The sequence below is a fragment of the Phyllostomus discolor genome, chromosome 12 (genome assembly GCF_004126475.2).
Source record: "Phyllostomus discolor isolate MPI-MPIP mPhyDis1 chromosome 12, mPhyDis1.pri.v3, whole genome shotgun sequence".
In the NCBI taxonomy this organism is placed as follows: Eukaryota; Metazoa; Chordata; class Mammalia; order Chiroptera; family Phyllostomidae; genus Phyllostomus; species Phyllostomus discolor.
This window is the reverse complement of record NC_040914.2, coordinates 7,378,842-7,395,065: the sequence shown is the minus strand read 5'-3', so window position 1 is coordinate 7,395,065 and position 16,224 is coordinate 7,378,842. Positions and strand designations below refer to the sequence as shown.

The 16,224-nt window shown below is 48.9% G+C and overlaps 2 protein-coding genes across 2 annotated transcripts; both read left to right on the top strand.

Moving 5' to 3' along the window:
• The first annotated feature begins 801 nt into the window (after positions 1–801).
• SERTAD3 (SERTA domain containing 3) lies at positions 802–4,489 on the top strand. Its single transcript, XM_028530402.2, has 2 exons — positions 802–1,485; positions 3,370–4,489. The coding sequence occupies exon 2, from the start codon at positions 3,376–3,378 to the stop codon at positions 3,973–3,975; it is 600 nt and encodes a 199-aa protein (XP_028386203.1). The 5' UTR covers positions 802–1,485; positions 3,370–3,375; the 3' UTR covers positions 3,976–4,489.
• An 8,275-nt stretch (positions 4,490–12,764) lies between these two features.
• Positions 12,765–15,697, top strand: SERTAD1 (SERTA domain containing 1). The gene is made up of 2 exons (XM_028529755.2): positions 12,765–12,917; positions 14,636–15,697. Exon 2 carries the CDS (start codon positions 14,636–14,638, stop codon positions 15,356–15,358), a length of 723 nt encoding a protein of 240 aa, XP_028385556.1. The 5' UTR covers positions 12,765–12,917; the 3' UTR covers positions 15,359–15,697.
• Positions 15,698–16,224: the final 527 nt, after the last annotated feature.

Genomic DNA, 16,224 nt, shown 5'->3' with positions numbered 1-16,224 from the left:
TACTTTGTGGACCCTAGCACTGTTTCACTTCTGCCTTCTTTATTTCTGTCTGCCTCATTGCCTGGGCATTTAACAAGCTTTTCCTGGGCTCCTGCTTTGTGTCCAGCCCCCTGATAGGTGGTGGTGTGACCATACAATGGATGACAGAGACAATTTTGGTACCTGTCATCAGCAGACCCACAGTCCAGGCTGTGACAGCTCAGGGCCAGGATGGGGGAGACACAGGACCCATGGGAGCCAATCCACCCTGGAGCATCAGAGAAGGCTTCCAAGAACAGGAAACCTTTGAGATGATTTCTGAGGAGAGGCAGCCTAGGAAGTGAGGGTCTATTTTCAGAATGGGGAAGCAAGTTTAAAGATCCAGAAACCTTTTCTAAAAATTAATTTTTATTGAGGTAACAGGTTAAATCATACAAATTTCAGGTGTACAGCATTACAATTCAATATCTGTATACTGTACTGTGTACTCACCACTAAAAGTCTGTTTCCGTCCCTTACCATATATTTGACTCCCTTTAATTCTCATTTGTGAGTACTTGCTGTGTAGCTGGCAGTGTCGTAGGTACAAATTCTCTGTGTTCAGGGTGGTGGAGGGCACCTGAAGCCATTTTAGAAAAACTCAAAGTGAATTGGTGCGGCTGGGAGGTAGGGAGCAAGGGGGAGTGTGCATCAGGCCAGACCTTGAAGGGCTTTGTGGCACAAGTAAGGAATTTGGACTTTGTCCCCAGCGAAGTAGGGAGCCATGAGTCAGTCTGCAGCAGCGGAGGTGCAATCCTGAGAGAGGCAGGATGGGGTGTCGGGAGGATGTGAGACGGAACGGCCACCACAGTTCTTGCTAAGTAGTCTTGAAGATTAGGGAGCCCCGGTGGTAAGGTTTCGGGAAAAGCCGGAGACCAAGGGCAGCGAAAGGGTGGGCTGCGATCGCCCAGGCAACGTACGCCGCGAGAAACTATTGGCTCGCCTTCAGTGGCGTCATCCTCCTCCCGCAGCGTCCGCCCTCGGAACTCCGTGGGCGGGGCCTCCGCTAGTGGCTCTGCCCCGCCCTTCGAGAAAGCGGGTGAGGCGGAACGTGACGGCCAGTTTTGCTCTGCTTATGGGGTCCAGGCCTGGTATAAAGGGTTTCAGAGAGCAGTGCTGACGACCTTGGAGTGAGGACAGTACCTGATTTGAAGGGGACAGTTCTGATATCCCCCTGACCCTAGAGACGTGGCTCTGCCCCCTATACAGTCGGAATCCTTTAAAAGGTCCCGGGCGCCAGGGAGGGGCGGGCGGGTGGGCAGTCTTCTGGAGACAGCGGGTGGCTCTGCTTAGCCAATCCGCGCCCCGCGGCGCTCAGAATTTCAGCCAATCGCGGCTCATGGTTCGGCTACGGGGCGGAGCTGGGTGAGCCCGTGCCAGACCGAGAGGCCCCAGGGAGGCAAGCACAGGAGGGTCGCAAAGCTTCGGACGTTTCTGGCGGTAGTCGTTGTGAACCTAGTAGCTGAGGTGAGAAGTGGTTGCCCGGCTTGAGGCTTGCCCTGGGTTGAGGGAGGTGGAGGCACGTCCGGAGAATTGTGGAGGCGGAGTCTGGGTGGGAGTGGGGAGCGCAGATTCAGGGTTTGGGGACCGGGGACTGAATTCGAGATCCTGGACAGGGGGCGAAGTTGTTGGGCAGGATCTTCAAATGGAGGGAATTTGAAGCTACGACCTGGGATATTTGGAGAAGCAAAAGAACCAGGGAAGGAACTTTTGGGGCAGGAAATCTGAAATTAAGACAGTTCGGGTCTCCAGAAGGGTCGAATCCGGGGCTCTACTGTTCTGGAAAAAAATGTGAGATAGGGGCTAGGATCCCGGGCATTCTAGAGAAGCAAGAAAGCAATCTTGGTTTCCGAGGCGCAGTAGCGGAGAGAGGGTGCCAAGGAGAGTTCCATGTTTAGGTCTTCGATCCAGAGAGAGGAGTTTGTAAAAGGGGAGAATAGGGAAAAGTTGAAGGGGAACGGTCTCCAAATTGAGGTAACTGGTGTCCCAAACGGAGTGGATCAGAGAGCATTTGTAGTCTTTGAACGATGAATTGGGCCTGCGTCTCTGAATCCGAGAGCAGTTTGGGGGAAGAATCTAGGACCTTGTGGGGTCCCAAGGATCAGGAGAAAGTAGTGTTAGAGCCGCAGTCTGAGGTGGGGGAGGGGTGTTCAGGGCGCGGAGCTCAGACCCCCCGCCCTGGGAGCAGTGGAGGGCGGGGCTCGGCAGGCACCGGGCAGCTGGACCTCCGGGTTCCCTTCCCCCACCCGTCCCGGGCGTTTGTGCGCATGCCCTGAGGGAGGGTGGGGGAGGTTCTTGTGGCGTGCGGAGCTCTCTGGGGATTGCAGTGCACGCTGAAAGTCTTCGTGCGTACCTGGAAAATGCTCTTAGCCCACATTTCCCAGAAGCCCCTGCGCTAAATTGGGGCGTGCCTGGCTGCTGAAGACATCTATAGACCCGTGCAGGGGGCGGGGCCTGCAGAGAACCGAGGTCTGGTTGGATAGGTCGAGAGGGGGCGGGGCTTGGCGTGAGTCAAGTTCTAGCAAGTATTTCTACGGGGCTTCCTCGCTTTGGAGCGAGTTGGAAGGTAAGATTTGTACGGAAGAAATGAGAAAGGCCTTTTCCTTTCTGTTGTGAGCACTCCCAGTTGGGAAAAGAACATGGACAGACATATACTCTGAAAGAAGAGTCTTGACAAATAGGTCCCCTAACAGGGCTCCAGATGGTTTGAGTATAGTAGACATTCAATAAATAAAATTATTGAATGCATAAATGGCAGTTAGCTCTTGTTCAGTAAGCATTTCCTGTGTGATGAGCCCTGTGCATATTATACGTGGGTCTCCTTGAGGATGTGGTGAGAATTTTTACAATCTCCATTTTACAGATGAGGAAACTGAGGCCCAGAGAGGTAATGTCATCTCACTTCCCAATATCACACAGCAGAGCAGTGTGAAAGGCAGAGTTCAAACCAAGAGTTCCCTGATTCCAGTCTAGGTCTCTGTATTCTAACACTGTCTTGTATGTGTCACATTTGAAGAAATGAGTACTGTGGAAAGAATAGTTTTAAGGCTCAGAGGGACTTGACTTAGGATTCTCATCTTGCAGATGAGGAAATTGAGTCTCAAGGAGGAAAACTCACTAATCCAGGTGACCCAGGCAAATGAGTGGGATTCAAACCCAGCTGTGTTAAGGTCTTGTTTTCTTAGTCACATACATTTACTCTCTTTCTTAGCCTTGTGGGATTTATACTCTCTCCATTTTATAGATGCAAAAACTGAAGTTCAGATCATTAAAAATCACCAACAACCATACAGGAGATTCAGGATTTGGGCTAGCCCTACTGTGTCTGACTTGCCCCTCTTCTCTCCATAGGGCATCATGGTAGGAGGAGGCTTGAAGAGGAAACACTCCGACTTGGAGGAGGAAGAGGAGGATGAGAAGTGGGGCTGGGGTCCAGCAGGCTTGCGAAGCTACCAGCAAGCCCTGCTCCGCATCTCTCTAGATAAAGTCCAGCAAAGCCTGGGCCCCCGAGCACCCAGCCTCCGCAGGCATGTCCTCATCCACAACACCCTCCAGCAGCTCCAGGCCGCACTTTGCCTGGCTCCAGCACCTGCCGTGCCCCCTGAGCCCCTCTTCCTGGGTGAGGAGGACTTCTCCTTGTCTACTACCATCGGCTCTATTCTCAGGGAGCTGGAGACTTCCATGGATGAGACGGAGACCCCTCAGAATCCAGTGGCTCCCCCAAGCCCCCAAAATGAAGTACTGCCCCAGCCTGATCCAGTTTTCTTAGAAGCCCTGAGCTCTCGGTACCTGGGGGACTCAGGTCTGGATGACTTTTTTCTGGACATTGACACTTCCACGGTGGAGAAGGAGCCTGCACTGGCCCCAGCAGAGCCTCCTCACAACCTCTTCTGTGCCCCAGGGTCCTGGGAGTGGAATGAACTAGATCACATCATGGAAATCATTCTAGGATCCTAAAGCTTTGATAGTGGTGGGGGTGATCCCTCTACATGTCAGCCTCAGTGAGCTGGATCTTTACACTTGATCTTGGCCAAAAGGCTGAGAAGAGATTGGGCTGGATCTCTAGATGCAACTGTGTGTGTGTGTGTGTGTGTGTGTGTGTGTGTGTGTTGGTGGGGGCTTTAAGCCGAGGCTGGCCCCCTTTTCTCCCATTTCAGGGTCCCACAAACTGTCTTGCATGTGTGTGTGTATCTGGTTACCACATCCTTCTGTGAAGGTGGGTCTTCCTGAATTAATTTATCTGTTCCAAATGCCTTAATGAGACTGTTTCTGGGAGTCTGATTTCCCACTTCCACATGTCTTCTGCCTTCCCCTCAAGTTCCTACTCCTGTGACCACTGGGGCCTCAGGAAAGATATGGTGGCCCTGTTGAAGGATGACAGGGATGTGTTGCCTGGTTGCTATGGAAACCCAAGCTCTGCCTGTTGTACCTGGAAAGGAGTAGGACCTACTCCCCCCAGGTTGAACCCCACTTCCTTGGCCGTACCCCAGTCCCAGCAGCCTCCTGATTCATATCCAGGCCGGACCACGTGCAATAGGGTGGAAACCAAACTGCTCCATGCCGAGTTATTTAAAAGAAAGGCAGGTTTTGTGGTGGTTTGGGGGTGGGGTGGGTGGTGGGGCTTGATTGTAATTATTGTGTGTTTTTTTTTTAATAAAAATATTTTGGAAGGGATCGTGTTGCCTAAAGTTTGTGAATACCAGTGGGTCAATAGGAGGGACCTGGTAAATTCCCTAGACACCTGTATCTCTTCCCTTGAAGTTGGGGCAGATACACCATTAAATGTAACGTTTACTGTGTTCTTGTTAGAGCGCTGTTCTGCCTACTTTATTTGAATTAAGTCATTTAATCCTCACAACTGTAGAGAAGTAGCTACTATAAAAGGAGCCTGAGGTTCCGAGAGGCGAAGTCACTTTTTCAGGGTCACACAGCTGGTAAGAGCAAGAAGCAGGGAGCTAGGACTCAAATTCCATCTGCCTCCAGAGCCTGGTTCTTTTTTTTTTTTTTTTTTTTTTTTCAATCATTGTTCAAGTACAGTTTTCTCCCCCCTACTCCCATCAGAGCCTGGTTCTTAACTGGCTTCTTGGTAATTTGGGCTCTCCAAACACATGGGTAGACACAGGAGTAAGAAACTGAGTCACATGAATTATGCGTCAAAGATTTGGCACCTAAAAGGCAACCCCTTCATTGTATGAAATGTGCTGCTGAGGCCCAGAGGAGAAAAATATCCTTGGCTAGGAAGCAAAGCACAGGCAGAAGTTAGGATTCTAAGGATTTATTTGGAAGTTACAAGCCCAAGCTGGTGAGTGAGGGGAAAACAGAAGGGAGACCAGGGAAGATGAAATGTTATAACAGCGATGATGCACTGGCTGTCCCACAAAGCCTTGAGGAGAAACAATGAGTGAGTTTACACAGCTTTAGGGACTTTTCTAGAAGGGTTGCAGGGAGGAACCGTACTTTGACTAGTCCATAGGCAAGAGAAGGAGGGGAATTTTACATGTGCTTTCTGGCTCAAAGCCAGATTCTCACCCTGAGAGGGGCATTGCTTCTAAGTCTGAAAGCAGTCGGATCACTAATAGGTGGGTGGCGATCACGAGAGAGATGGTGGTCAAGAAGGTATGTGATGTTCGTATCTTGATGTGGATGCCCATTGGATTGTGTTTTCCTCCTACTTTAAACTTTCAGTAATTTCTCACATGGAATGAAACCTCAACTTCACCAAAACCTGTGAGACCTGACAGTCTTGCTCCTAACTAGCCCAGTTTAATCTCCCACTTTTCCCTCCCTCCTTCACTTCCAGCCACATTGGTGTCCTTTCACTCCAAATTTATTTCCACCCTGGGGCCTTTGCACTTACTGTTAACTCTCCAGGGGATACCTCTCAGGCCTTCCTTGTATTTCCTAGCTCAAAATGTCCAGATGCACCATCACCCTATCACGTTGTTTGATTTTCTTAGTAGCACCTACCCACTCTCAAGTTATTTATTACCTGCTTACAGTTAGTCTCCTGGCCTGTTGGAAATTGAGAGGAAGGGGTTTTGTTGGTCTTAGCCCAGCTGTATCCCCTGTGCATAGTGCATAGAACTATCCACAGTGCACAGAACTGTGCTGGGCACAGGTAGGCTTTCTATTATTGAAAAAATAAACTCCCAACCTTGCAATGGCCAACTCTCCCTCCCACTTCTCTGAACTCATCTCCCCAGCACTCCCTCACTCCTATGCTCCAGCCACATTATTCTTTGCTGTTCTTCAAACACACCAGCGTGTCTCAACCTGAAGACCTGGAGTAATACCTGCCTCACTGAGTGATCCTGCAAAGTGTGTAAAAGGGGGCCCGATGCACACCAAGGATTCTGATAATTGCTCAGATTTATTGAGTGCCTACAGTGGGCCTTGCACTCTTCCAGGCACATGAGTAAGACACAGTTTCTGCTTTCCTAAAGCATCAGAGTAGGGGGAGGCTGAAAAACAAAACATAAATAACATGTACAGTTTGTCAGATGGTGGTGAATGTTGTAGAGAAAAAGCAGGGGTGTGATGGGGGTATCAATATACAGGTGGGATGACTAGAGAAGGCATCAGTGAAAAGGTAATGAAAAGGTGCCATTTGAGTAAAAACCTGAAGGGAACGGTCAGTGCAAAGGCCCTGAGGTCAGAGCAAAATGGAGACTTATGGGACCCTGAGGAGGTCAGTGTGTCTGGAGCAGAGTGAGCAAGGGGGAGAGTACTAGGAGTTAAGGTGAAAGACTGGAGGAGGACAAATCATGTCTGCCTCAAAAAAAAAAAAAATTAGAGGGAAGGCAGGGAGAAAGAGAGGGAGAGAAACATTAATACGTGGTTAGCTCTTGCACGCCCCCTACTGGGGACCTGGCTCACAACCCAGCCATGTGTCCTAACTGGGAATGGAACCAGAGACCCTTGGTTTGCACGTCGGGACTCAAGCCACTGAACCACCTGACTCGCTTTTAAATGAGCTCTCTTTTAACTGTTCTGAAGATAACCACGGTAAGGTGGCTTACTGTGAAGCATAGTATGAGAAGCCCTCCCACTTTACAGATGAATAAATAGAGGCTCAGTGGCTCAGCTCCTGCCCTGCTAAAGGACTGGACAGAGAAGCGGAGAGGCTGGCCTGGCAGAGGGAACAGGGTCCCGGAGGGCAGAGTCCAAGTTCGCCAACTTACCACCCCTCGCCATCCCTCGGTGGGGAATGGGCCGTGGCCACCTGGGGCGTGGCCAGGGAGGCCAGGTCTCTAACTCCCACTCTCCGCCTGTGGTTGGCCACCCGCGGGATACCCAGAGCCGGCGGCAGCCTGGAGCCGCCTGGCGCCTCCTCTCTCCCTAGAGGCCGGGTGGGGCGGTGTCTGGGGCTGGGCCCTCCCCTACCGTCCTCCCTCCAGGGCGGGCGGAGGCTCCTCCCTAGGCGTGCTGGGCCCCTTGGCTTCGCTTCTGGTTTCGTTTCAACCGGCAAGATCTCTTCCCTTCTCCCTTCCCCCCGTCCTTCGAATTCCTAGCTCTTTCTCCACTTTCTGATCTCAGCTTCAAAATCGCCTCCTCAGGGAGGCTCTCCGGATCCACCGCTGCGGGCACCGCTCCCCAAACCTCTCTATTAATCCCATCCTATTTGGTTTTCTTCAAGTCACTGAACAGAAGCAGAGATTATTTTAGGCATTTATTCGTCTTCCAGGGTCTTCTCATCCTACTCAGAATGAAAAACGAAGGTCCACAGAGTGCTCTGAAGGGCCTGAAAACTTCTCTGACCTCCTCCAGGAAGCGTGCAAGCCAGCTACCCAGGCCTCGCTGCCTGACTCCTGCGAGCACGGTCTTCCAGTCTTCACGCTGGCCCTTCCCTCCTAGACCCACCTCCCAGTAGTCGCACTGGCCCTTCCCTCCGGGTGGGACACCCTTCCAACAGAGCCTTACCATCGCTCTCATTTCACCAGGTCTCTACTCCATGTCACCTCTTTTCATATTTCTTTTCTCCCTCCAACCCCTCCCCTAACCTCTAAGAAGAGAGACCATGTGAAGCTTATCCAGTGCTGTACCTCCATCATCTACAACAGTGCTCACCACATAGTAGGTGTTTAATAAATACATGTTAATCAAATGACTCCTGTGAGCTTTCCTGTAGTGTCTGACCTGGAGCAAGCTCTTGGGGACTCTGAACTTCCTTCTTCCCCAGCCACAAAGACAGGCTGTGGAGAAGGTTATATGAATTTGCCTAGCATGGGCCAGGTTCTAATTAGCATTTTACCCTCTTTTTATTATGAAAAAATTCAAGCATATAGGAAAAAAATTTTATGTATTCAGAGCACTTGAATACCCTTCCATCTAGATTTAATTGTTAACACTTGGTTTTCTTTATCTGCATATATACAAGTATACACACACACACACACACTTTTTTTTTTCTTTTTTACTGGTGAGTAAATTGCAGACATCTTGACATTCTACCCTTAATAGCTCAGCAGGCATTTCTTAAGATTAAGGACACTCACCTACAAACCACAACACTATTCCACATCTAAGGAAATTCCATAATACCATGTACTATCAATATTCAAATTTTCCCAATTTTCCTAAAAATATATTTTATAGTTGTCCCCCCACCCAAAATCAGGATTCAATGAAGGTTCAGGTGCTTATTTGGTTGTAATAAGCAAATTATGTAGAAGCTCTTTGTCTGGAACATCCTCCCCCAGCCTCATTAATCCCTTTTTGTGTTTGCTTAAAATTGAATCTTTGGTGGAGCAGCCCAGTGGTGCTATAGATGCCCTACATTCTGCATTTGTCTGATTATGTTCGTGTTTAATGTGTTCCTGTTTCCGAGAAACTGAAGTTTGGGTCTAGAGGCTGGATGAGGTTCAGTTTACATGGTCTAGCAGGGAGACTCCACAGAGAATGTAGTGTACTTTCTATGCATCGCATCAGGAGGCACCAGAGTCAGGGCGTCCTGCTGAGGTGGATGCAGAGTTTCATCAACTGCTTAAAGTGGTGAGCACCACCCCTCCACACCATGAAAAGATACTTCCTCCTCTGCAGTTAGCAAGGAACCCGGGCAGTAATACTTTGGCACCTGTCCAGATCCTGTCCCCCACTCACCTTTCACCATAAGGTCTGAGAACCCATTGGTTAATTGTTGCCAGAATCAACTAATATAGTTAGTATTTTTTAAAATTTATTTTTCAATTACAGTTGAAATTCAATGTTATTTGTTTTTTAAATTATATTTTATTGATTATGCTATTACAGTTGTCCTGATTTTTCCCCCTTTGCCCCCCTCCACCCACCATCCCTCCCACTCTCTCAGGCAGTCCCCCATCATTGTTCATGTCCGTGAGTCTCGTATAAGTTCTTTGGCTGCTCCATTTCCTATGCTGTACTTTACATCCCCATGACTATTCTGTACCACCTATTTGTACTTCTTAATCCCCTCACCTCTTCACCCATTCTCCCCCACTCAATGTTATATTATTTCAAATACACAGCACAGTGATTATGTATGTATATACCTTACAAAATTATCACCACAATAGGTGTAGCATCCATCTGACTTCATACAGAATGATTACGGTATTACTGACTATATTCCTTATGTTGTACTTTACATCTTGTGACTAATTTTATAACTGGCAGTTTGTACTTCTTAGTTCCCTTTACCTTTTTCGCTCATCCTACCCACCCATCTTCTGCCAACCATCAATTTGTTCTCTGTGTCTGTGGATTTGTTTCTGTTTTGTTTTAATTGTTTTGCTTTGAGATTTCACATATAAGTGAAATCATATGGTATTTGTTCTTCTCTGACTTATTTTACTTAGCACAATACCCTCTATGTCCACTCATGTTATTGCAAACCGCAAGCTTTCATGTTTTCAGTAGTTAAGTAACATTCCATTGTATATATTGAGACATGCAGCAGAACTCAGAGCATGATGGTTCACCAGCCATTAATGATCCAATAACTTGTGCTGGTGTTTTGGATCTTATGATGCTGAGTGTGTTCTGTACTGGTACTAATGTCAAATATAATTTTTAAAATTTATTTATTTTTAGAAAGGGGGGAGGGGGGAGAAACAGAGGAAGATAAACATCAATGTGCAGTTGTCTCTCGAGCGCCCCCCACTGGGAACCACCTGCAACCCAGGCATGTGCCCTGACTGGGAATCGAACTGGCAACCCTTTGGTTCTTAGGCTGGCACTCATTCCTCTGAGACACACCAGCCAGGACTGCCTAATACAATTTCATATTGACAAACGTACCTGCTACCCAGAGGCAAGTATTAATTTAGTCCATATGAACTATTGACCCCTCTTGGGATTGCAACATAGATACTCCTAAATCAGTGTTTAGACTTTCAAGTTTTGAACTCATTTCTGGACAAGTAACATGTTTATAAACCTCTTGATTTCTAGCAACATATAGAAAACATCTGCTGTTAAAAACACTTCACAAGTTCCACTCACTGTTGGCCATTGCTGGCATTCTGTCACTAGAGAATACACAGCAATACCTGATATGTTTCAAGCTTTCATGACAGCCTGAACTTTAACAAGTTGGTCCATTAGTTATATTTAATGAATATAAATTTGTGTCCATGTTCACTTAGTGTCAAGAGCTAAAATGTGAACCTAACTTTCTTTTATTGATGGGTAATAACTGAAAATAAAGATTTTATTTTTATACTTAGAGAAAAATATCCAAAGTGTTTTTCATAATAAAGGCCCATAAGACCTTCTGTTTACCTGCCCTCCCCTTTTGGGAAAATTCAGCCTCAATTCACACCTCATAGTTATGGTATTACTCTACTGCCAAAAGCTCACCATTTCAATAATTTGACTTGGATGAAACTTTGTGGGAGCGGGCCTTCCTAATGCTGTGAGACCATACTACCCCACCAAAAGACTGGCCATCCATGCATCCTTTGGATTGATTTATGACCACATTGGGAATGAATTGGGAATGAATAAGGGGCCATGTTACATGTGGAATCTAATGAACATAATAAACTAATGAACACAATAGTAAGAGAAGCTTAGATACATGAAACAGACTGATAGCAGCCAGAGGGAAGGGTGGGGGTATAGGATGAAAGATGGTGAAGGAATTAACCGAAGGACACAGCAACCCATGGACACTGACAACAATTGGGGATTGATTTAAGGAGAGAGGGGGTGGTGGAGAAAGGGAGAAAAAATGGGAATGACTGTAACAGCATAAATAATAAAAATTTATAAAATTAATAAAAATAATAAAAATTTAGCACAGGGTCTATGTGCTAAATCTGACAAAGTTCAGTGACAGAATGTCACCTCACAGGGTGATCTGAAGATAAATTCCTAAGAGGCAGGTCGTGGTGGGTTGTCACACCCCAGGACTATAAAAGGATTGTTTTTGCCTTAAGCAAGCCCTATACATTCTTTCTGTGCACTTAGGTTAAAGCACCTTTGAAAAGCATCTTTTTCAGATGCTCTGAAGTGTAAGCGCCTTCAAGAGAGCACATTGTTGACTATCCTTTAATCCAATCCCTGCCTTGCTTTCTCCCCCCTTCACATAATCTTCCTTATGTTGCCTCCTTAAACCTAAATGTGTAAAAGAAATGGCAAACTGTCGTTCACTGGAGGATTTAAGATCTTGCTTCCTGGCATATGTCCTCAGTTTGGCTCAAATAAACTCATAAAAATTCTCCACAGGTTTGCATGTTCCTGTGCCAACGATAGGTACCACGTCTTCTTTATCCACTTGTCTATCGAAGGACACCTGGATTACCTCCATATCTTGGCAACTGTGAAAAATGCTACATAGTATAGTTACCATATTTGGAAGCTTACTTTGGCCAGGAGTGCTATTCACAACTAACAGTTCTTCCCACAGCTCCAGAAGAATTAGCAAATGAGCTACTTGTAATAAGTCCCACTGTCAGTTTCTCTGACAAGTATTAAACTCCTGTCTACCTACACACCACCCCGAGTGTCCCCCACTTGAACTAAGCGCCCGTGCTATTTTCACAACAGCTATAACTACTAATAAAAGGACATACACATCACTCTGAACATTTTACACAAAGTGTTCTATTTAATCCTCAAACAATCCTCTGCCCAAAGCTATTTCGCTCATTTTAACGAACATGCGGAAACTGAGACTGAGGAATTAAAACCCTTGCCCAAGGTCACACAGCCACTTAGGGAATGGAGCCTAGTATGTGACTACGGTGGCATTTCCCCTCTCCCCCCGCTCCTGCCTTTCGACTCTCACAATTAAGTGCATCTACTGGCGTTTGCCAAGTCTAGTATAGTGTTCTTATAGATATGATGTTATTTTAATTTTCCTAACTCAAGAGGTAAGCAAGAAGATCCCCATTTAACAGACTTCATGTGGCTCAGACAGCTCAAGCATTTTTCGAAGGTCACACATAGAGTCGCGAGTCAAAATCCAAACCCGGGCTTATGTGGCCTCGAGTGTAGAGCCCCTGTTGGGCTGGGTGCGTAAGAAACTAAATTCCTGGGTTTGACAGGTGCATGGGTAGGTACGAGGGGCCGGCACCCTCAGAGAAAAACACCCACCACGCCACTGGCAGGGCAACTAGACACCCCACCTTTTCCCCTCCCCTCAGGCAGCCGCCAGGGCTTGCGCCCAGAAGCCAACCTCCTCTCCCTTCGAACCTGCCCACAGGCACCGCCCATCACCGTCCAGGGCCAATCTCTGGGCTGGGGGCGGTCCGCCAGGGGAGTGGGCGGTGGCTAAGAAGAGTCAGGAGCCTGGAGTCGTGAGCTGGAGTCAGAACCGCGTCTCCCCACTCGGGCGCTGGTTGCTGAAGGAGAGGAGCGAGCGATGCTGCCGCCGCTGCTTCCTGATTGGCCGCGAGTGGCTCCCTTTTCGTCCTGATTGGCAGCTGTTGAGCTGGGTATGTAAATGAAGGGAAGGGGCCTAAGTAGGGAATGAGGGGGTATCGGTGGCGGGGGCTTTTGGCAGGTTCGATCCCCGGGTCCGGCAGGTGTGCGCCAGGGCTGCCTGGGATCGAGATGTGTTGGCCTCTAAAATGCCGCCCGTCTCGGCCGGGTCGGGTGAATCACGCCGCAGCCCAAGAAGGGGGCGGAGGCGCCGGCTCCATGGCTCCGGCTGCGTGACTCACCCGCCCCCGCCGCTTCGGGAGGAGCCGCCTCCACTGCCTTCCGGTAGCGAGTGGAGGCCGAGAGGACAGAACAGCCCACCCGGGATCCTGGCCTGCACGGCCTCGGGCGGCAGGCAGTAACCACAGCTAGAACGAGGGGCGGCATGAAGGGTCCCGGGGTCTAGAAGCCAAAGTCTTCGGGGGAAGGCCCGCCTGGCGCCACTAGGGGGCGCAGGGATGGGGGGGCGGAGTTGGGGTAGGGGGCTGAATTCCTGCGGTTTTGGACTCCCAAGTCTACGAGAAAGGAGGCGGGGTACTAGTTCTTATTAATGTGAAGAGTTAAGGTCCTTCTGGGCAAGGAAGGGCTCAGGGACTGTCGGCTGCCTGGCTCAAAAAGCAGCTTAGTCCTCGGGTCGCGAACTCCAAGGACCACCCGCCTCAGGGGAAATTGTGGGTCTTCATACAGCACTCAGCGACCCCCGTGCCCATCAGGATTTCCTGGCAAGCTTTGCCCACCCTGCCTCCCAAATAAATCCTGAATCGATCAACTTCCTTCCATCTCCATTACCACCTTGTACTCCAAGCCACCATCATCGCCCTTCCCAAACAGTGTAGTAGCCTCCGAATGGATCTCCGAATGGAGAGAATGGATCGCCCTTCTCTCCACACCCCTTATCTTACTCGAAGTAGCCAAGGGGGAGTTTCTGGAAACCTACTCAATTCACACTACCACTCTCCTCCCTGCTCAGAATCCCTCAGTAACTACCCACCACACTCACAATAAAATCCAAACTCTTTGCCTCTGCCTACTCTCCACCTCCTGCCACTTTCTGCTCCTCCCCCTCCCCTGTTCTTGTTACTTCTGTGTGCTGACCACATTGGTATAATTGACAATATACTGGCCTTTTTTCAGTCCAGGTTCATCCTGTCTCCTGGTCTGTCTTTGCCTTTGCTGTTGTTCCCTCTTCCCAGACTGCTTTCCCCCTGGTTATTCCTAGATGGACTCCTGATGCTTGAGGGCTCAGCTCAAATGTCACCTCCTCAGAGAAGCCTTTCCTGATGACTCCCCAGAACCTCTTAGTATCTTCCTAGCACCGTCTGTACATTTCCTGTATCTGTTATTGTCTGGTGCATGGTATTCAATAAATATTAAATTGAACTATGTGAAACAGCTGCTTTTGTAGGTTAAAAAAAGGGTTGAATTTTGAATATTTCATATGATTCATTGAAGAAATACATTATAATAGTTATTAATAATACTACTTAATAATAAGAGAAATTGCTATGTACCAGGCACTGTTGTAATGGGGTTTTGTTTTGTCTATTATCTCATATATTCCTCAAATCAACTCTAGGAAGTAGGCACTATTATCATTCATATCTTAAAGGTTCCCCAAGAAAACCTTGGCTCAGAGAGACTTGCCTGAGATCACCCAGACAGCAGTTGTCAGAGCCAGGGTTTGGACTTAACATTGACTTTCCATAACTCACTGACTCCTCCCTCCTCACAGATGATGCTGAGCAAGGGCCTGAAGCGCAAGCGGGAGGAGGAGGAGGTGGAGGAGGAAAAGGAAGCCCTGGCAGTGGACACCTGGTGGCTGGATCCTGGTCACCCAGCAGTGGCACAGGCACCCCCAGCCGTGGCCTCCAGTTCCCTCTTTGACCTTTCAGTGCTCAAACTCCACCACAGCCTGCGGCAGAGTGAGCCGGACCTACGGCACCTGGTGCTGGTAGTGAACACGCTGCGGCGCATCCAGGCATCCATGGCACCCACAGCTGCCCTGCCACCTGTGCCCAGCCCGCCTGCAGCCCCTGGTGTGGCTGATAGCCTGCTGGCCAGCTCAGATGCCGCCCTCTCAGCCTCTATGGCCAGTCTCCTGGAGGACCTCAGCCATATCGAGGGCTTGAGCCAGGCCCCCCAGCCCCTGGCAGATGAGGGGCCTCCTGGTCGCCCCATTGGGGGAGCCCCACCCAGCCTGGGTACCTTGGACTTGCTGGGCCCAGCCACCAGCTGCCTGCTAGATGATGGGCTCGAGGGCCTGTTTGAGGACATCGACACCTCCATGTATGACAGTGAACTTTGGGCACCAGACTCTGAGGGCCTCAAACCTGTCCCTGAAGATGGGTCAGGCAAGGCGGAAGCTCCGGAGCTTGACGAGGCTGAGCTGGACTACCTCATGGACGTGCTGGTGGGCACACAGGCACTGGAGCGGCCATCGGGGCCAGGGCGCTGACCCCAGGACTGGGAGGGTTGTCTGCTGACTAAACAGAGTTGGTGGCTAAACCAAATCTCCTTGGAAAAGACACAGCTGGCTCTCCTAGAACAGAGATGGGGACTTCTGAGAGACGGAATCAGTCGCCAGCAGCTTCACCTCCGCCCTCTTGTCTCAGGCTGAAGGGAGGAGTCTGGGTTGGGCCCTTGTGATGGAATGGCAGGGCCTGGTGGCTGGATTATGATTGGACCAGGCCTAGTGCTGAACTGACTCCTCTGAGGTCATAGCCTGGATATGGCTCTCCCTGATTTGGAAAGGGACCCTAACCAGTTTTTGAAATTAAAAACCAGTCCTAGGAAATCTCAAGTCTGTATTCTTCTTTGTGTCTGGGCTAAGGTGAGGGTGAGGTAATAACCTCTAACATTTATTGACCACGGACTGTGTACCTAGCACAGGTCTAAGCCTTTAACATATATTAAGTCATTTAATCCTCATAACAAGATGGCATTTCCATTATCCCCATTTTACAGCTGATAAAACTGAGTCTCCAGGAAGTCATCACTGGAAGAGGTGGGTTTCAAACTATGAACTTTACCATTTTATAGGTCTAGAAATAGACCAGTTAGGTCTGGGAACAGGCCTCTAGAAAACTGCCAGGAAGGTTCTCAGCCAGCTTTCCCTGCTGTGCCTGTCTGTCACAGATGTGGTGGTGGCAGAGGTGCCCCAGGCCACTTTTTCATAATGAAATCTAGTCCTTACCTGTGTGTCTTGAGGGCTATTGGGGACAGAAGAGAGCTTTCAGAATGATCCAGGAATAAAAGCTCAAAGCTGGAGGCTGGATGGAGCCTCTCCAAGGAGCACTGGGAGGCAGCTCTCCAGGAAAATGG

Coding starts and splice junctions, on each gene's coding strand:
- SERTAD3 (XM_028530402.2), top strand. CDS start 3,376: ATGGTAGGAGGAGGCTTGAAGAGGAAACACTCCGACTTGGAGGAGGAA.
- SERTAD1 (XM_028529755.2), top strand. CDS start 14,636: ATGATGCTGAGCAAGGGCCTGAAGCGCAAGCGGGAGGAGGAGGAGGTG.